Genomic DNA, 21798 nt, shown 5'->3' on the forward strand with positions numbered 1-21798 from the left:
AAAAAGCAAACAAAAAAAAACCCCAAAAACATCAAACTTCAAGAATGCTTCAACTAAATTGATCTGGGAAAGGGGAGAAATGGTAAGACAAATGCTGCTTGCTTCTTGATATCATCAATAGGCTGACAGGCAAACTTTGCAAGAACGTGTCACAGAACGGAGACTGTCATTTCAGTGACTGCTTTTCCCACACAGGCAGGACAAACTGAAGGAGACAGCAGTGATCCCTCAGCAGCAGAGCAGCCAGGATGATCTAAACCACATACAAACAACCCAGCACTGAGGGGCTGGACTGTAGTGCAGGCCGCAGCCCATGTTCCCAGAGCCTCTCACAGCCTAAAAGACCAAAACACCATCCACTCACACTAGAATTCTTTGCTTTTATAAAATAAAAAAGAAAATAAGAGAGGAATTTAAAAAGTCATCTAGGTAAATGGAAGGTTTTCTTGCAGGAACTAGCTAACAGTTGCTAAGAAGGACCACTCTGGCGACTGCTCAGGCTATCACTCCTTGTTTGACTGAGGTGTGCCATCCAAACAACCTAACATGTTTCAAATGTAGCTCTCATTTCACTGATCAAATACATATAAAATCAGCCACCTGCCATGTGAGAAAATGACTAATGCTTGCATTTTTTAAGCTCTTTGCTTCACCACTGAAGAAGCTTTTGAACACAGTACCACTTGAATTTGCTGAAAGAAACCTGCTTTTCAAAACAAGATTTCAAAGGGCTTAAGAAAACATACAGGGAGATGATAAAGATCAAAGGTAAATCTGAGTAACTTACTGCTGCTGCTGTGGCCTCTTCTCCACCTACATAGATAGAAGAAGCAATCTCCATCACAGACAAGTTTGTGGGAGCATCTGTAGTGGATGATGATCTGGGCCGACCCGACTGAATATCCTGAGCAGACCTTCTGTTGATCTGCGGGCTTCCTTTCGGGGCATCTCCCTTGCCCCACCTGCTGTGCAGGCTGGTCCCTCTCTTCATTTTGGGTGGCACTCTGATCTGCTGAAGCACCCGGTTCAGAGCTGTGGGGTGGGTGGAGACACCATCAATTTCAGCACAGACGCTTTGGCTTTCCAAATCCAGGTCAGGCTCCAGCTCAGCCTGAGCTTGCTGGACATCATGCGGAGAAACAGACGACCTCCTGCGCTGATGCTGGAACAGGTGCTTCAAGCCTTGACCAATGACATTAATGTTCTCCAAAGCATTATGTGTTATTTTGGATAATTTTTGCTCTGATTCATGTTGTTTTTTGGTTTCTTGATCTTGGGATTTGCCTCCAGGATCAGGGTCATCAGACAACTGTTCAGTGCCAGACGGCTCCATTGATGACACCCAACAAGTTTATTTGACTATTCATACATAAATACGTCCCCTTTCTTTAAAAGGCTTGTGTTTATTTTGAAAATGCCAAGATTGCCAGCCAATTAGGTGTGTAATTGCTTCAAGAGTGACTACACATGCAGCTGTGCCACGGTGATCTCATGCTTATCTAATGTTAAACAAAAGAGTAGTCATTATTATACATCCATGCAGCAAGTGTGGGTTAAAAATCCAATGTGCAAAACATGCCATTAACAAAATAAAATGTATCAGTCCTTGGAGCACCCCTCCACATGGCATTAGTTGCATCTAGGCTGTACGCAGAAGCCAAAGCTTGTGTGAGACAAGTCATTCATTGCCTGGGGGGAGAAGTCCAGCACAAAGGGTGTAGGAAAGCAAGAAAGGTAAAAAAGCTGTTCAAAAAGGGGAGAAGCAAGAAGAAACCAGTGGGGTTTTGTTTATTAAGAACAAGCCCATAATAACATCTAACATGAGGTTAAACTTCTGAAAAGCATGTTAGTCACTTAGGCAGAATTAATTTTGCTCTTTGAGAAAGATCTGATACTAAGGCCCTAACTTAACAGTATTTAACACATGCAAAAAAACAGAACATTTCCAAATAAGTTATTCATTTCCACATAGTGAGAAATGGCTTATTACAGCCAGCATCCACTGATGGCACTGGAAACCTGATGTGAAAATCTATCTTCAAGCAAGAATAGGCAAGTGAAATGCTTTCAGTTGGCATACTCTTGCTCCACAGCTCTCAGAGGAAACAAGAATGCATTTTGAAAAGTAGATTAAGCAACCAAATCTGCAAGGGATCAGCACCAGGTATGTGCAGCTCAGCCTCTGGCACAGGAACTGCACATCTGTTCTTAGAGATCTCAACCCAAGTCATTCCCTGGGCTCAGGCAGGACTGGATTATACAACAGCGCAGCTCAGCACTTGCTCATAGCAACAACTATGGGAGAAGGTCAGCAAAGATATGGGGATGAAAGGGAGGAAGAAAGGAAGGATACAGTAACTGAAAGGGTTTTACATCAGCACCATGAGATCACATGCTCAGAAGCTGACCATTGTTTTCTGCAAGAGAAAACTCTGATTAGGCTTCTATAAATACAGAAATCGGCTCACAAAGGTCTACCTCAATCTTGGCAGAAAGCAGTCTACGCTTTAGAAAAGAATTATTTGAAACTCAGCATATTTGGGATTTGAGAGTGTTCATTTCTATGCTAGAACAGCTGCAGAAACAGAATGCATTGAGTTTACAACTGGAGTGCTCTAGATTTTGTGCATCTGAAACCTAACACAATGGGTTAAACAGATATTCCAAAATGCTTTCCAAATTGCCGTCCAAAAATATCAGAAGAGCTGCCTCTCTCTTTCTTTTTTTCAAGTGTCACTGCTATTAGTTGGAGGCAAGAAGAAACTCAGTACTTACAGAAAGCAGAACACTGGAATCATGCAGGATTTTACCTCTGTGCTTTGAAGATGCTATAAGCATTGAGTGTAAATTTACCAGCCAGTTTAATCAGTAACACATTAAATGCAAAGGAATAAACTACATCCAAGAAGAATATATTTACCCACATTCATGCAGCAATTGTGTGGCAGAAGAAAAAAGATGTGCCAACAACATACCTACATACTTAACACTATCTTAAATGAATTAAAATGCCTTTCTTTCTAGTAGTGTGCTTTGGCTTTTGAGCTTCCTCTTTCTTAATCTTTTTTTTTCCCCTTCAGGCAACAGGTTTTGCAGAAAGTTAGACTACAGGTCTGCACTCAATTTATGTTTTGGGACAAAAAATAGCAAAAACCAACAGACCAAATGGTTCAGTGAACAAAACTCACCATCTAAAAAAGCAAGAGTCCCAAAACTATTTGGCATATAAAATACAAACCTGACAGCTGACCCATAACTGCCTTTTTCATTTTAGCTCGTTCACTCAGAATTTATTTTCAGTCAGGACTCACTGAAGAACTGCAGTTCTTATCTAAGATGATGGGTAAACTCTCCAGCCAGGATCTCTCTGATCTCCTGCATACTCTCTATTCACATTATCACTGGCAATGCTGCTGGTCTTAAAGAACATTACCTGAGTCTAACTGGAATTCCACATATTATCTGCTAGAAAAAATTACCCTGCTTAAAGTAACCCTATGGCAATTTACAAACCAACCTGAAACAAACCAGCCCACAGTGAGCTCACAAACAAGATATGACCACCCTGTGTATTCTGCAACATACTTCTGAAATTATATAGCCTCTCAGAGGTTCCTAATGGGAGCTTTGTAGTCATCTCCTACTTCTATTTCCACAGGATAAGTCTGTTGTGAGCCTGAAATGAGCTTTGCAAATTACACATCTGGCATGAAGGTCCTTACAAGCATTTATTTGTTCTAGTATCTATTTCTGGGGAAAAAAATTCTCTAAGTGTGAAGAATTGTGAATCTTCAAAATTAATTAGCACACTTATTTGCATTAGGATTCAACTTTTGTGGTCACTTTTGTTTTCTCTACTTACAACCACTTTTATATTCTGTTAGCGGGAGGAAACAATACTTTATACCATAGAGTTCAAGAACAAGAATACATTACATCAGGAACAAAATTCACAATTACATATACAGCCAACTGAGCACATGTTACAACATTATTATACCCCAGAACATTCTAATACAGCCCTTCATTTGTGCAATTATTTTCCAGGAGCCCTGGGAAACAAAACAGTTCAAAAGAAAAAACTGGCAAAATCAGCATTAGATAGTAGTGAAAGGATAAACTTGTACTTGCCTCCATCATTTGCCCTTTAGCATGGCTGACCCACAGCAGTCCCTCCACTGAACAGAACTGCAAAAGAAATTGAGTATGAGATACAATACTGAAAACTGGAGGAAAGATATACATAAACAGCAAAGAAAGAACATGATTCCAACTTTTAAATTTTTTTTTTAGTAATTTTTTTCCATTGAAATGCAAGTGCCCCTGGAAGCTGTCCTGTTTTAAACTTTCAAATAACTGAAGGGATAAAAATATGACTGAAGTTAAAACTGAATCTTACAGAGTTAATCAAGAAGTTCTTGTGAAGGAGCATTTTATGTTGGGGTTTATGGCCACCACCACAGGCCGAAAGCAGAGGAAGATGCTAGGGCTCCAACGTGCACCATGTAGATTTTATTTTCTTCTCCTATTTAGTCATTCTCCATGCTCCAGCCCAGGTCAAACAGCTGGCTCTGGTGTTCACCTCACAGGAGGTAAAAGCTGCGGCATTCGGACACACTTGCACCTGCCACAGCTCATTGCACAGGCAGCTGCTGTCCCCTGGCAGCTCCTGCCCGTCCATTTCTGCAAAAGACCCAAAGGCCAGGTGCTTGCTAGGAGACGACAAGAGGACAGCTGAGACCAGACACAGTAACCACACTTCTCTAGGCAGCCTCAAGGACTAGTCTGAAACACAGCCAGATCACCCAGATTTTCCAAAGATGATCATTAACTCAACCAGCTCTTGAAAACAGGGAGCACACTATTCTTCAGATGAACACCCCAAGAACTCTGCACAAAAGGGGTATTTTGACTGTTTTATTCCACATCAGATTCCCACCTAAGACAGAAAGAAAGGAAGAAAGGGTTACTCTGATCCACTGAAGTGGGATGCTAGAGTATGAAGAAAGTGATGACAGCAAATATTAGGAACTTGGAAAAATGAATTAACACATTTTTGAAAAATATCTTCCTATAGAAGAAAATCCATTTCTATACTAGCATTAGTGGAGAACTAATACAATGTGTGAAGTACTGGTCACATGAGGCGTCACTAACAGAACTTCAGTCACACTATTTGTCTACTTTTTTTAAAGTTTTAATGTTACTTTTTATTCATAGTAACTATAAGAGCTTTTGTCAGCAAGGTCTTCAGAGACATGACCTACAGCACTACTGAATGACCTACAGCATTACAGGACCTGCAGATCAGCAGCTGCTTTTGGCTCAAATTGTTTCATGGCTGCCATAGTTCAGAGTCTGTGTCCCAGAGTGCCCACAGGTGGACACTAAGAGGCATTAGCACCAAAACTACCTGTACTGTCCCTCGTGTGAAGCATAGCCCTAACTGACACACCACCAAAACTCCCACTTGCTGTCAGAAGCTCCATTTTCTTCTGAACTTTGAGAAACTATTGCGTGGGGCTAATCAAAATTCCTTCACTTCCATGTACTTACAAAGCGTAGCCATCATCTTGGCTTTGATGTTTTTTGACAATTCTTCCCACTCTTTCACTTTTCTTTTTTTCTTTATCAAATACTTTGTAACATGAACATTTCAAAAAAATTGACAAGTCTGAAAATACTTTTGCCCCTCTGATTCTAGACTTTATTCAAGTGAAAGTTTACTTTAAACTAATCAGTTTAATTAATTCCCTTCAAAATCAGAGTTTTTTGTAAACAAACTGAACTCTGAAGCTACCACTGAAAACCAGTTTAGAGATCACTTATCTGCAGCTGAAGCACTTGTTACAGAAACAAACAGTACAGGACTGCAGAAATGGGGAAGAAAAATTATTTTCAAGGAAAGGAAACAGGAAAAATTCCGCCTTCTCATAGAGTATTTCAAATACCTTTCTCTTATGACATATAAGAACACCATGAACCCTTAATAATAAAGATGCTGAAGTATAATTAGCTATATAATCCTCACATTCTTTTTATTTCATAAACAGGTCAATTTAACAGCTCGCTATAGACTTGCCATCACAGTTAGCAGGGATCTTAGGAAGGAGATGCTTCCCACTCATCCTATTTGGTAAAAGAAAAGCACTTTTCAGTTGTTTCAGAATAGAAGCGATTTTTGCTAAGAAAAAGCCCAGCTTAGTTTGAGAAATCCCAGATTATTTTCAGAAATCCATCCCAAAATGGAGTCTGTAACCAGGCAAACAGTTTAGCAAGAAAGACTAAAGACGCAACAGTCACACAATGGAAAGCCACTGTTATAGGAATTGGGAACCCTAGCAAGCGATTTATATCCAAAGGAGGATTAAGATATTTTAAAAGCATCATTGCTCAGCAGAGCAAATAAGGAGAGAAAGCTCTGGGTGTGTTAACAGCTAATTCTATCAGAAAAAAGACCTCATGAGAAACCAGAATGGGTGTAAAATTCAAGGGGGCTGTCATCTGGAAAACATTTAAAGAGGAAGACATCAGTAACAGAGTAAGTAATTTGACTCAAGAAAACGGGATAGTAACATGACAACCCAATATCTAGAGAAATGTATATATGTAGCTATTACAATGGAACAATTTTGAAAAAGTCTGAGTGGAGAATTTGGGCCAGAATGGAAGAAGAAGACATACAAGAATTAATTAAATACAAATACCTTAGGTAAATGGTAGAATACAGGCAGAAAGAAAACAGAAAACAATACTATACTATCTTTAATGGAAAAGATACCTACAGTTTTACATACATAATTCTTTATCATCCTCCTCCTCCAAAATTCACCCAAGAAAATATTTTTTTTAATTCTACTGAAGTCTGAAAGGAAAACCAGAAACACGAGATATAGATACACAAAGATCCTCCCCAGGCCAAGACCAGAAAGGGAGTATGGCTGATAGCACTGTTAAAGGAAAAGGCTGGCAGTGTCTTTAGGTATGAATTACATGATTTTTAAGATATTCAGGGACAAAAATGGCATTATATGTGATCCCATGCGAAACATGAAATGTTTCTCCTAAAATCCTCACAAGCCGAAAATAGCTCTACACAGTCCAGGCACTTGTTTCTTAGAGGTGAGTATGTTACAAGGAAAAAGGAGTGAGAGTAGATCCCCTGTTGTCCTCCTCCTCTCTGAAGCAGGGGTGGGGAGGGAGAAAGTCACTTTTTCCCATGCATTTCCATACACATTAACAAATAGCAACTACAAAGGTTTCATCAGCAGATTTTATGCTTTGCCACACCAAAAAGACTTCACCATTTCTATTACTATATCCATTAATGGTTCACATGTGCCAGGGCAGCATGCTCAGACATACCAGAAGGAGATCTTTCAACATCAGCCTCTTCTCAGATCCACATCCTGTTGAAACAGCTCCTATAACTTCATATTTAATACTGCTGACCAGCAGAACTAATGTATACAGTTTATGTTCCTGAAAGCTCACATATTAATTCTGTAGATAAGAGAAAACTTCACTTATTGTCACTCACAGAGCATATACCAAACACTACCTTAGTGAGTGACAGATCCCTTTCTCCTTTCAATTTCTTTTTAATAAACATCTTCCTGAGTAGACCTACATCAGAATCAAGTACCTTCAATAACACTTGTGGGCAACCTCTACACTACTGATGCCCTCCCTATAGCAAGTATTGCTTGCTCATTGCTCTGAATGTAGAATAAAGACTGCTGGTTCTTCTGCAAAGTAGAAGTTCACATCTAAGAACCATAGACAACATCACCAAAGATGAGGCAATTTTCCATGTTTATTTAAGTAATAATAACTCAAAGTGGCCTAAAGTTGAGTGACTGGTTTTCAGAAATGGTTCTGCTGCTTTGGAGTTCAACCAATTGCCACTGACATCTTTTCTACTCCTGACATCTTTTCCACCCCTCTCTGAACATTCAGTAACTCAGTGGTTACACTGTTTGAATGAAAGCTATGAAGTAAAGATCAAGACTTCTCCAAAATTACTAACCATGCAGAGGTACCAATACATAATCATTCTGTGTTTGTGATATGTCAAAATCTCATGTGAAAACCAAAGCAAAATGTTTCAGCTGTATTTCTATAGCTGGTGATCTGCCTATTTATCAGAAGTCTTTCCCAACTTCACTGCTGCATCTAGAGCTGGTGTGCCATGGAGTCTGACTGTGGGGCAATGCTGCTGGTTCCACAGCTCAGCAGAACTTCATCCTTGATGAATTCCTTAGCTACATAAAGAATTTCTAGGTTTATATTACCATAACATGTGAGCAGTCTGTGAATTCACCCTTCGAATGCTCCTAGATTATGTTGAATTATTATTATTTCCCTAGTTTTCAGGCAAACCCCCACACAGAAAGATCAAGAAGCTGCCTAAAGGTCATGTGACACCTTTACAGCAGAGAACCAAACTTAAAATTTGCTCTTATAAGGTTAATGTTATACTTCCATGATTTCTCCTGTTGATTGCTTCAGATTCATTTATGAACAGTGTACAGCAGTGTAACTGGAACCTACTCAAGCCACTTAAAAACATTATTTTCTGGAAAAGGCTACATATAGGCTATTTTCCATCACATTATATAAAAACAGTGCTTCAAGAAAGCTAAATGAATGTTCAAGAAAGATTTAACTAGAGTCTTCTGATTAGTTGACATTGACAATTACATGTATCATGTACATTTTCTTGACTTTTTTTGTGAACATATTTAAAATTTGGGAGACAACACTAACAGTGCAGTCTGCAGGGATTTTAGAAGAAAAACAAACTGGATGAAGAATTATTATGAAGACAGCCTGCTTTACTAGGCTCAAGAGGGAACCTGCAATTCAAAACTGTGTGGTCTGCCACAGGAAGGCTGACAGTTGACACTTTCACTTAATTTAGTGGCCTGTTTCAGAAAATTGACATCCTCACCCACTCTTCCTCAAAACGAAACTGAAGTTAAGCCAACAGCAGCATTTCCTCAAAAACACCTCTGCTTTTTGCAAAAGGGAAAAATGTTGGACCCCTATTACTGTGTTCTAAAAACCAGCCAAGTGCATGCTCTGAACTCAGGGCTTCACTGAAGAACACTGAAGGGACATCTCCAGCCACAGTCCAAGCAGGGATCTGAAGCTGTCCTTTCACAACACAAGAAGTACAACAGAAATGGCAATTTAAGACATTTCCAACCTCTTTTGTCCCCTGGGGCTCATTTTCAGAACCACAGCATGGCATTCAATTTTAGCTTTTGTATGTACAGATATTTCCACGGCTGTGATATGAACCAATACAAAAGAAAATAACTCTTACTTGAAGGAAGACAGGACTGAGGGACAAATCTGACCATAGACCCAGTTATAACAACTTTGGAATAAGGTTAAAGAGAGGAAGTAGACAGACAGGGTACACAATTACTCCCAGATGGTGTTGTCAAAAACCTCCTATCTGATGCTATGGCCATAACAGCTGCAGAAACAGGAACTCACGTGAGCTTCAGCAAGGACTCACCAGAATACAAGTGATTTCACTTCTACAGTTCAAATACTGCATTTTGCAAACAGAGAAACTTCCTCCCCAAAGGAAAAGACTGAAGAAGTGTTAAGCCAATAGTCAAAACAATGTGTCTTCCACAAAGAAAAGAATGGATTTAATTCCTTGAAGCATCTCAAGTATTTTAGTGGTCAGTTGCACTCCTACTATTAACTTCTCCTATTAACATCTACATTATCTGGATCTGATTCTTCAGTCTCTGTAAAAATGCAACAGTACTAGGCCATGACAAGAATTTTGGCAGGATCTTTTCAGCAGAGGAAGGGGTGGAGGGGAGAGATCAAAGCTGCTCTTATCTCTTCACTGCCTGTCTGCCAAGAGACAGTGCCACCTTCTGCATGTCAAAGTTGACTCAAATGTCGGGAACAAGTGAACCATAAAGTGGAAATGCAGATATTTTCATTCCACTTCCAAGGGAAGACAAAAGGTTATACTACACCTATTTCTGGCATTAAAGAGAAACATCTAAGCATGCTAGTAATACAAAGAAAAGAAGAGATGGCCTCTCATTTTAACTCCTAGCAGAATTACCTGTGATAATGCCAGCAGAGATGCTGGCAAGATTTAGCAACTCTAGTTCTAAATGAATAGTTTATTCCAGGCTTGCAGTTGTAAGGAGGTTAAAACAAGTTAAATTAGCAGGCTTGTAAAGAAAGATATCATCTACCACCAACCCACACCCCACACTATGTGTGATTTTAACATGTGCTTTTAGCCCTTGGAAAGTATCATACTTACAATGACTCGTGAAAGAAGTAGAACTAACCTCACACATAGTGGTAAAACAGTCCCCCTAATGACTCAAAACCAGCTCTTTCTACCAGTATTATTTAAAATGTGACACAAATCTGGCAAGACAAATTCTGACCAGAAGTCAATAGTCATCGCTATTCTGACCGTTGATGCTGCTCAACCACTGACAGCTTCAGCCTGCTCTTCAGAAGAAAACTCTCCTTCCTGATCCTTTTTCAAGACTGCAAGTCTAGGGAGCTTTTACTTAAGTGTGACTCTTTAAAAAAATTGTATTAGCGTAACAGTAGTGGCCTTAATCTGGGGCCAGTTTGTTTACGGGGCCTTTTCTAATCACGCATTAGCACATTCCTCCCTGCAGGACTACAAACAAGATGTTCAGGTTACCCATCAAACACTGCTTGAAGTCCTTCAGTCAGCACTTGTATGAGGCTGGGAGGACCTATCAGTAAAAGACTACCCCCACCCACACCTTCTTACCTGTTCTCAATGTTAAAAACCTGCTATCAGCTGTCAACAGAAACAGGAGACATGCATAAGGTGCTTTTGACTTGACTCATTACAGCCACTTCTCCCAGTCCCAGGTACGATCAAGCAAAGCTTGAGACAAGGAACAATATAACTGCATTCCTATGTACCCTAACGAGTAGGAACAGCATCAGCCTGGCCTGTGTATCTCACAGACACCGTGTGAGCAGAACCATGGGCACCTGCCCTGCAGCACACAGACATGCTGCCAGGCCTCTTTTCAGGTGCCAAGGAACCAGCCCAGCACAGCCACAACTCCCTATCCCCTCAGAGCAGCACCTTTTGGAACAGGACCCATGTCAGCCATCCATCAACCGCTACCACACAGACTTGTGAATTCCCTGCTTTGCTCACTTTTTGGACTTTTGCAATAAAAATAATGATGCATATCTACGGTTCTTTTCTTCTCTTAGATCTTATCATGCATTTTAGAGACACACATACACACACACCCAAACTGCACAAACACAGCACAGCAAAGCAGCCACTCACAAATATGCTGCTCTTCAATATCCACCTCCACATCCAGCCGCACAGAGGCAGTAATTTGGTATAAAGCAATTGGGCTTGACTACTTTGTTACCAATGGGAAACAAGTAGTCATGCATTTAAAACCTCAGCCAAAATCATGTTTCTTCCCACATTCATGGTAGAGTCCACATAAAAAAATCCACAAATCTTTACTCAAAGCAGCATAAGAAGAGAGCAATCTTATTTGAAATAAGGCTGAATTTCAGCTACCACTGAGAAGGTGTGTGCTTATAATCAGAGCCAAAAGCAAGACACAAGTTAATGGCTCCTTACAGAGCTGCTGTGCAACTTGGGTTTCTGCCAGAACACCCGTTTGCTAGCTGCAGAGCAGCTTTGCAGCTGGTCAGGCTCCCAGTACAGGTACATGATAGGAATTTCAGTACATGGGTGGTCACAGAACACCGGCTATACCAGGTGGGTCCTCCCCAAGTGCAGAGCTTCCTCTTTCCCTTCCTTGAACCTCGTGAGGTTCATGCCTGCCTATTCCTCAAGCCTATCCAGGTGCCTCTGAATGGCAAGTACTATCATCAGGTCTATCAACTTCCCATCTTGCATCACCTACAAAATTCTTCACCTGGCCATATTAATATATTATTAATAAAGAGATTGTACAGTACTGGATCCTGTACTTCTCCCACAGACTGGAATTACACCAGAAGCATTTAAAGGACTTCAGTAAACCAGAACCAAAACTTTCAGCACAACAAACCAGCTGAGAACTAACTCCCACAGCAAAAGCATGACCAGCACAGGAACTGCTCTGCAGAGCAGCAAGCAGCCACCGATACAGCCTCCCTCTCTGCTCCTCTTACCACAGGATGCTCTGCAGCCCAGGCAGTCAAACTTCTCACAGGTATCCAATGCGTAGCCAAGTTCTTCTGTTATGCAAAGGCTCACATATGCAGAATATCTTCCTCCACAAAGCATTCAATATAAATCAGTAGCAACCAGAGCTAGAGGCTATCCCAGCTGAAAGCCACCACAGGGAAGGACAACAGCCCCGTGCACCTAGGAGGGACTGGCTTTTACCAATAGAGATTTTGCCTTACTAGTCAGTCAGGCATCACTGGCCTGAATGAGCTAAGTTCAGTCTTAACAGATTCTGACCCAAAGTCGTTCTGTGTTCATTTCTCCCATTTTAACTGCTATTCTACCTCAGGATCACAGCAAGGACACTTGCTGCTTCTCACAGACAAGTGATGCTACCCCTTATGACTGTGACCCACTAAAGCATGAAATGCTTGTTCAGGGGCAGTGAATTTACAAACATGGAGTGCTATGGGTGCAGCACTTCCAGTGATCCCAGAAAAGGCCACAGTCCTTTTGCTCAAAACTAGTAAAACTGGGAACCACAAAAAACACATTTATTTGCCTTCAGGATAATCACCATGGCAACTGGCTTCCAGGAAAATAATAGTCAACAGTTTCAGTATGGAAGGCCACTATGGGATTTGTTAAGGACACCATCAGCTCACACAAATCCAAAATATACTGAAATTCGCCAAATTTACGCCTGAAAAAACTGTAAGTAGGTATCTACAAACTTCCTGTCATAACCCATCCCACCAGCTGAATGAACAGCAGTACCATTCATCTCAACACTGCAGCGTTCTCGAATGTTCTTTGAACTTTTTAGACAACCCTTTTAGACAACTTTTTAGAACAGTTTTAATGCAACGTTCTCTAATGTACACAATTTCACCTTTCAGATCACTTCTTTACATCAAAAGAAAACTTTATCTTATACTCAATCTCCTTGTCACCCAACATTTTAGTAATTCACTTTTAGTTATATGAGTTTGAATAATTGAACTGCACTTATTTTTTTCATGAAACCTAATGTTTTACAAAGGTAGGTCAACATTATCTTACAGTTAAGGAAATAAAGACTAATACTCTGTTTAGGAATATACACTCATGGAGACATGCACTCTATGTATTCTTACAGGTATTCAAAGATACTGCAGGACTTGTTCTATTTTCACAGAATGGCAGTTTTTTTGGGAAATGTGCACCATTAATTGAGAGGATTACAGAGATCACAACTTACTTATATACCACCAAAAAAAATGCACCAAGTTGGGTTGCAGAATCCACATCCCTGGTACACTGCATAAAGCACCAATAAGGTGGCAATGGGCAGCTCAGCAAACCACTCCTAGTGTGTTCCTACAGCTTCTATGAAAGCAGTTTACAGGAAACAATGCTCCTCCTTTCTGCCCAATGCTGCTTTAGCACACCGCCACAGCCAAATAACACTGTCCAAGCAGACTGAGAAACACATTTAAAGTGTGCTACACCAACTTCTGTCCACTTATAACAGAGAATCTCACCAAGATGCCAATCCCTGGCCCCAGCTTTGCTTGCAAGCAAATGATGGAGGAGTTCCTTCAGTGCATGTAAGGGATCCCCTTCCCAACCACTGCACTTTGCTGCCCATCACAGCTCAGACTTGCACTGCAACACAGCCCATTCTGCCTTCCTGTTATAGGAACACCATCAGGCTGTTTTAAGCCAGACAGGGAGGTAGGTCAGATTTGTGGCCCTCCAGTGTCATCTCAGCCTGAATCACTGGAGCTTATCAACAAAAGCATGCATGTTGTCTGCTAAATATATCCTGTATGGCAACTGTGCATGATGAATGATTCAGTCAGGTAGCTACTTTCAGCACAACTAGTTTTCCTTTTTAAACTAAACCCACTAATGAATGTCTCTTCTGGAAGCCAGAGAGGTGTGTGTTTGGCTGCCTTTCACTGTAACCCACCATCAACTGACAAAACTGCCACTGCTCTGGAACGCTGGCATCTACATCACAGAAGGGGTAAGGAGTCCAAGTAGTTTACAGAAGGAAAAGATGTTATCAGTGCACACCAGCCTCTTCTAAGCCCATACAGAGGCAGTTAGCCAGCTTCCTCATTCCAGGTTTAGAATATGTATAGACAGCTAAAAGCCTCCAAAGGAGGCTTTAGGAAAAGGAAAATAAAACCATGCATACTGGTTACTTTCTATGCTGTGGAAACAGCCAAGGCTGTCCATCTCATTACCTGCGTGGGACAAACCTGCACAGCAACAAGGCAAATCCCACCCAGCTCTGCTTGTGTCTTGTACATCACAGGCATATTGTCTAATGAGACTGCTCCTTTCTGGGCGCAGAGACCACTGTGCCAGCACCTGTGCACAGGAAGGCAAGCAAAATATCCTTCTTTCCTAATCTTCATTCCAAATGCTTCCAAATTCAGGGCAAATACTCTGTAACTTCATGTGAGTGCTTTACCTAAGCAAATAGAGCAACCACCATGGCCTCCCACGTGCATTTCAATGACACATGCACTTTGAAGAAGAAAATTTCTGCAGATCATGGTGGTATTTAGGAACTGAATGGGTGAGCAGTGGATACAGCTTTTCTAAATACAATCTTTTGAGTACTCCCACAGTAGGTTCAACCAAGGTCACCCTCCATACAATGCCAGCTGGGTATTCTGGTGCTCCTACAGCCTCACTGTGTACATGTATATTCTGTTGCTAAAACCATGCAAAACAGTGCACATCAGCCTAAATCTAGAATATGTACACCTAGAGCTCTCTTTGCCCTAATCAGATGGCCTTCCCCTTCCATGTGTTCTAAGTCACAGCAGGCATACATACCTCAAAAGTGCTCAGGGTAGCTTGTGTCTCTTTGCATAGGTATGCTCACAGTTGTAATCCAAATGTCATCAACAGACGTCTAACTTTAAAAAAATTTAGAAGTATAAATTCCAGAGGAAACAGGAAAGTCAGGGGAGGGAAGAAGATATGATTTATCAGCTTCTACACTTGCAGGCATCTGCAGTAGGTACTGTAGGTCATTTTCAGAGTAAATCTTGGCAACAAAGCTTCTTTGTAGAGGAGAAGGACCTGCCAAAATTAACAAGCATAATAAGAAACGCCACTAATACCTGATAAACAATAAAACAGCACACATATTCAGAGTCCCCTTCAGAGAAAATAATTAACTCATTTGAAAAACTGGGTTTCTGCTAGCTTTGACGTATTTAAAATCAGAAGCAACCTCTGAAGTTACCTCATACTCTGACTACTTTAACCTAATAAATTATCTCAAGGAGGGAAATCCTCTAAGCATTCAAATAAAATTTGATCATATCAGAGCATGCAACACTATATCACATCACAGATTGCCCTGAGTCAGACAAACCTTCCCAGCTTATCAAATGCCTTGATGTTCACCGAGTATTTTGCCACAGGAGTGCCTGTGTGACCAGTGTCAGACTAAAGAATCAAGCCACTGTCCAAAACAGGACCAACACAGAGTGTGATGGAAGCCCCAACACAGCATGCACATAAAGTACATACTTAGGGAGTATCTGCATAGCATAAACGTTCTGGAGCGTTGGCAAACTTCTGAACTTTTCAGGTCTGGATATAAGTTAATAAAACGTAAACGTTTTTGGGGCAGAGACCTCCTGTTCTGTGTTTGCATTTCACATGGTGTGCCAGATCTAACTTCCAAATCAAAGTTCTCAATCTTATTTTGATAAAAGTGTTTTGTATTTTTGGTACATGAGTTTATAAATAAAAAGGGTCAACTAGATCTGCATTACCATTAAATGTTTCTGAAAGTACGAAGACATTACATTTTGCAAAAATACATTTAACTCTACACAATTAATTGTTTTCTTCTTTCTTTTTTCCTTAACAGCTTGGCTGAAAGAACAACTTTGAGAATTTGGAGGTTAAATTCAAGCCCAAACAATCAGCTCATTGTGCTGTAACAATATCCAGGGTCTCAACTGCTTAGGGGAGTTAAGTATTTTCAGTATTTAATCACAGCAGAATACTGAGTTTCTAGAAGTGCAGACAATGCACGTCTAGACTGCCACCTTCATGTTCCATTTCATTCAGCCATCTTCACTCTTTCTAGGGATGTCAGTTTATCCTCTAGGAAACACTGTGCCGAGTTCACAGATTTGCTGACCTTGGAAGGGACCTCTCGATGTCACCTGGGCCACCCAGGGTTCATTGCCTACACACCATTTTTACAAGTCTTGCTGTTGAGAGACCACCCTGTTGCTGGCCCCAGAGAGCTCAAGTCCACAGGAGCTCCATCCCCCATGGAGAGTGCACAACCTGTATGCCAAGCAGCATTCAGTGTGCTACAGCAATCAGCCTTCATCAGGCCTTAGGGGACAGGCACAGTGAAACCCACTCCCTCTATTTCAGGGCTGAGGAGACTCCAGGTCTATCAAGAGGCAGCCAACCAGCCAGCTCACCTGAGAAACACCTTGCACTTGGTGAATTCAGGTGCCAAAACCCAGCTCTCACTGGCAGACAGCTACAGAACCACCTGGGGAGAACACGCCACACCAGTAAACGTGCTGGGGAAGCCAGTGGAAAGGGAAGACTCCTCCTCCAGAGCTCTAAGCAAAAATTCCTAGAAACCAAGCCCAAGATATTATCACACCAAGTCTTTTTGAATGGTTCAAAACAATTCTCAGAAAGACGAGAGAAAACACTAACACAAGGTTTGCCTCACTCCAGAGCAGCCACAGTTGCTAGCTCACAGTCAGGCACAGGCCATTCACCCAAGCAGTGGAGGAGCTGACTCACTAGATACAACCCATTTCCTGCAGAATGCACCTCTCTAAACACAGGGAAACAAAATCTGTAGGCTTCCAATGATTTCTATTTTGTATCTGAATTAGACATAGGTTTTAATTACAGGAACTTCAGCTGTGATTAAATAAGATGTGAGACAGCTCAAACTATGACACAGAACTGCTTGGAAAACCAAACTCAACAATGTGGTAAATGTGGTAAATTTTATGTGGTAAATGGAGGAAGGAAACCCCAGACTTTATGGAAAACTGAAGTTCCAATTTCTTTCTAAAGCAAATTCCACACAAAGTAGATCTTTCTCCATCTTAAGTTTGCTTCCATACTTTGGATGGCTTCCAGACCAGCTGGGTGGGCTTATCAGGGAAAAGAACTGGACACAGTGTATACAAAGCTCCAACAAACCTGTTCATTTGGTGCCAGAACACTATGTGGCTGCAGGGCTGCTAAGCAGCGCAAGCCCTGCAAGCTGGGGAGCACCACTGCCCCCAGACAAGAGAGGGAAGAGCTCCCCCGGGACCAAGACAGAAACAGCCCTTCCAGTGAGTACACCTACTCACCGGGCCTTCCTTTCCTCTAGACACTTCCAGATGGACCAAGAATTTACCCTAAGAGAAGGATCATGGTCAAAAATGGAGTCACCTGCCACATGTTAATCTTGAGTAAGACAGAGTCAGTGGTGAGCATCAGGGACAGCAGCACTTACTCCCTGGGCTGAGGAGAACCCAGTGGCACTGGCTCAGGTCAAGGCATCATTACTTCAGTGACCACGCCAGTAGCCTGGACTGTTACTAAGGGCTTCCAACCTGCAGAAACACTTGATTTTAAGGTTTGTGGATGATGGACACTGTTTACGGATGCAGTGGGAGTTACGTTACCCTCTTCTGTCTCCCCCTCCCCTAGCCTTCAACTCAGATCTTTGTACCTTCAGTTCAGACCTTTACACCTCCTACCCACTAAGAAGCCTCATTAAGCTTCCCTACTGATAGAGTTTTTTAGTGAAAGCGATGCCTCCACCCACCATGGGAGTTTTGCTGGCCATCGCATTTGTCATTAATGCACACCAGGTACTTCCGTGTCTCCAGCGACAACAGCTGCACACAAGTCACAAACATAGTGTCAGCTCCAAGTCTCGTGAATTTTGACACACACAAAGCTTCGAAGCTGCTGCTTTGCCCCTTAAGCTCATTACTTTAAAGGCCTGTCACTGATAATCTGCATTTAAGCTGGCAAATTCTGAGTTCGCCATGAAATAATTCGTGTCTTAACCATCTCATCAAAGACAGTCAAGGCGAGCAGGAATCAGTGAAGCGAACACACGCCTCAGCCCGCCCCAAACCAGAGCGAGAGCCGAGGCGGTGCCTCGCGAACCTCCGGCACAGGCCACACACGTGCGTGGGGCCGCCCCCGGGAGGGCCCGGGGGGCTGTGAGGGCCGCGGGGATCGGGGCGATCGCGGGGGCCACGGCAGGGGCCGAGGGTGCCGCTCGCCACCGCCGGGCCGGACATCGCCCCGCGAAGCCCGGGCCCTGAGTCCCGGACGACGGCCCGGAACGGGCCGAGCGGGCCGGCGGGGCCGCGACCCGGACAGAGAGCCCTAAACCGGCCGCAGGAGCGGGGGCGGCGAGAGACAGCCCGGCCGAGCGGCAGGTCTGGGGGTGGATGAGGCGCTTGCGATGGCCGCAGGCGGGGCCGGTCGGACGGGGTCCCTTCGCCCCGTCACTCGGTTCCGGGTGTTCTCCCGCCCCGTTCCCGATCCCGCTCCCTCTCCGTTCCCGATCCCGCGGTCCGTCGGTCACTCACCGGCCGAGCGGCGGCCGCTCCATCCCCGCGCGCCGCCACCGCCCGGCCCGGCCGCGTGACGTCGCGCGAGAGGTGGGGCGGGCGCGCGCGGCGGCGTCACCTGCGGGGGCGGGCCCTGCGGTAGGGCACGCCCTCCACACGGCGCCTGCGCGGTGAGGCCCCGCCCCAGCAACGCTGCCGCGGTCACGTGCGGGCTGGGCGGAGTCACATCGCTTCCCGGTCCCGTTCCCGTTCCGCTGGGTCGCGGCTCGGCCCGCCCCGGCCCGCTCCCGGCCGCGGCGGGCGCCGGGGCGGCTCTCGGTCTCTGTGGTGCGGTGGCCCCAGACTCGCACTCCAGACAGTTTTTCTCTACTCACCTCGTCCGTCTCCCGCAGCCCCTTCCCGCTGGGCCCGGCCCCTTCGGGCGCAGCCATCGCTGAGCTCCCTTGGGTGGCTCCTCGCCTTGAGACCCCGGCACCCCCGCCTCAGGTGTGACCCCCGCACAAGTGAGTCACGGCCCCCTCAGCACTGACTAAAGCACAGCCTTCCAAAGAGCAGGGAAAAGCCAGCTCCCCCTGCCAAGCACCCTTGGCTCTGACCTCTGTGTCGAAGGAGCAGGAAAGGACAGTCATGCCAGGGTTGGCTCTGAATAGTTACCATGGCTTGAAATGTCCTTAAAATGTAAAATCCATGCATTTCCACCACAGCAGACACCCCAGCCTGAGGTATCTCAGATCAATAGCATATTCCCAGCTGAGTATTAAAGGGGCTGTCATCTGATTTTCTGGTCCCCATGACTAAATTGCTGTAGCTTTGCTCTCATGGTCCAGAAATCCTAGAGAGCCTTCAATGAAATTATGGCTCATTATAACTTTGAAGGATGCACTTTACTCTCTAGATAATGGTGTAATGCAATAATATAATGAAAAGTACACTTCCATTTGCAAGATGCTCCGTCTCTTGTAACTGCTCCAATGCAGCCAAAGAAATTAGTAAAAGAAGAGCTATTAATGCAAACAGTAATAAAAATTTAGTCTTTTTCATGTGGCATTTCCAAGAAAGTCAGCCTCATATCATTGCTCTTGAGCTAGACAAATGTGATTAACCTCCACTGCAGATGGAGGTGCTGTATTAAAAACACCTTTCTCAACTGCCCAGGTACAGGGCACCCAATGCTCAGAGGGCACAGGTCCAGCCCAGCATAATGCTCAGCATCAGCAAGGGACACCAAGGCCCCACAGCTGATCTGCACAACTTCTCTGCATACACCAGCATGTGTCCTTGTTGTGTGACTGGGTTGCCGTGGATTCCTGATGCTGTGCAGAGCACTGAAATGAAACCCTGGACAGCTTTTCCCCTTAGTAAGGCACAGGTACTGCACAGAGTGTGAGTGTAAACCGACTGTGTGCAATCTCGTTCTACCCAGCGCTGTCAGCACCTCGCAGCACCTGGGCTCGCTGGGTCCCATTTCAGCAGCCCGTGCACCCCACAGCTGCCCTTGGGCACCCACGGCACTGAGTGGAACGCTACGCTGCCTATGGGCACCCACACCTTGCAGTGTGTAACAGCAGGGGGGTGCCCAGCAGTCAGAGGTGAGGGCAGACGTGTCACACGCGTGTCGGCTGCACTCATGTAGGCTGAGCACAGGGCAGCGGGGGCACGGGGGGACACAAGGGGACACAGGGCAGCGGGGGACACGGGGCAGCGGGGGACCCGGGGGACACAGGGCAGCGGGGGGCACGGGGGACACAGGGCAGCGGGGGACCCGGGGGACACGGGGCAGCGGGGGACACAAGGGGACACGGGGCAGCGGGGGACACGGGGCAGCGGGGGACCCGCGGGACACAGGGCAGCGGGGGACCCGGGGGACACAAGGGGACACGCCGGGCGGAGCCCCGCACCCCGCGATGGCAGGTCCGTCCGGCAGGGGGCAGCAGCGCCCCAGCCAGGTGAGCGGGGCTGGGATCGGGCTGGGGCTGAGCTGGAAACACGCGGGGATCGGGCTGGGACTGAGCCGCACGGGCAGTAGGTGTTATGGACATACACTCAGGCAGACCGCACATACCGATAGCTCCAGGGTCAGGGCGCACTCACATTAGGCTGAAACACCTGTTTCATATCTGTTGTCCGGGCTAGACTTCCCTACTGGCCCTTTACTGTTTACTACTGACCCATAACCTGCACCTCAACTCAACACAATTATTATTTTCTGTAGAAAACCTCAAAACTCAAACTTTGTTGATGTCCTGTCTGAGAATCAAGACAGAAATTGTTTAATTCTTCCATTGTACAAAAAGGGAAGAATGACTGAACTGAGGAAGTGTGGAACTACTGAAACCTTTGGTGGCCGGTCACTGTTGGACAAATGGAGAAGGCACACAGCACTAGTTAATCATAGCAGAGGCTTCAGGATCCCATGTGGGCTTGGATCTGCAAGTGAAATAAATCATAGCATGTGTTTCAGACTGGATAGCCAGGTGGTGTCCCTCTACCACAGAAAGGAGCGGGCAGGCATTGCTCCTGCTGCTGTTCCTAGAAGTTCATACTGCCCCTCTAATGCAGTACTCAGCTTCATCGGCACCACTGACAATTAACCAAATGTTAGCAAGCCACTAGTCTGAACCCTGTAAAAGTACCCAACAGCACTGCATCACTCAGAGTGACTGTGCTCATCCTTAGAAGGACCACAAGAGCCTCACTGCCTCTTGGCATCTACTGTCAGCAGCTGCTCTTGCCATCTAGGTGTCTGTCCTGCCTCACACTTAATGTCCACATAGAGGTTAAACAAGGAGCTAAGTTTGTAACACTGAATTACAAATTTGGAAGGGGTGTAGTAAAAATGGGGTTTTATTCAAACCAATGTAGTGTTAAGATGGATTTGGGAAACAGAGATTCAGGTCAGTTAGAAATCAATAATAAAACCTGACTATTATAAATTCACAGATGCATTTCTGCATTTTTTCCTTACAAAGTTCTTTGCAAACTGCAGTTGAAATACCTAAGAACTTTATATCCACTAAAATGCTG

At 44.2% G+C, this 21798-nt stretch overlaps 1 protein-coding gene across 4 annotated transcripts in view; it reads right to left on the bottom strand.

Moving 5' to 3' along the window:
• Positions 1–18869, bottom strand: part of TMCC1 (transmembrane and coiled-coil domain family 1) — a 76225-nt gene extending 57356 nt beyond the window's left edge. For 2 of the 4 annotated variants that reach the window (XM_030956461.1, XM_030956460.1), the window contains exon 1: positions 788–1495. In XM_030956461.1, the coding sequence (XP_030812321.1) occupies positions 788–1333 (546 nt within the window). In that variant the 5' untranslated portion in view covers positions 1334–1495. Of the gene's footprint in view, positions 1–787; positions 1496–4131; positions 4189–15025; positions 15275–16647; positions 16809–18792 lie in introns of those variants that run through there. The other 2 variants (XM_030956463.1, XM_030956462.1) reach the window with 2 other exon arrangements.
• Positions 18870–21798: the final 2929 nt, after the last annotated feature.

Source organism: Camarhynchus parvulus, chromosome 12 (genome assembly GCF_901933205.1).
Source record: "Camarhynchus parvulus chromosome 12, STF_HiC, whole genome shotgun sequence".
Taxonomy (NCBI): domain Eukaryota; kingdom Metazoa; phylum Chordata; class Aves; order Passeriformes; family Thraupidae; genus Camarhynchus; species Camarhynchus parvulus.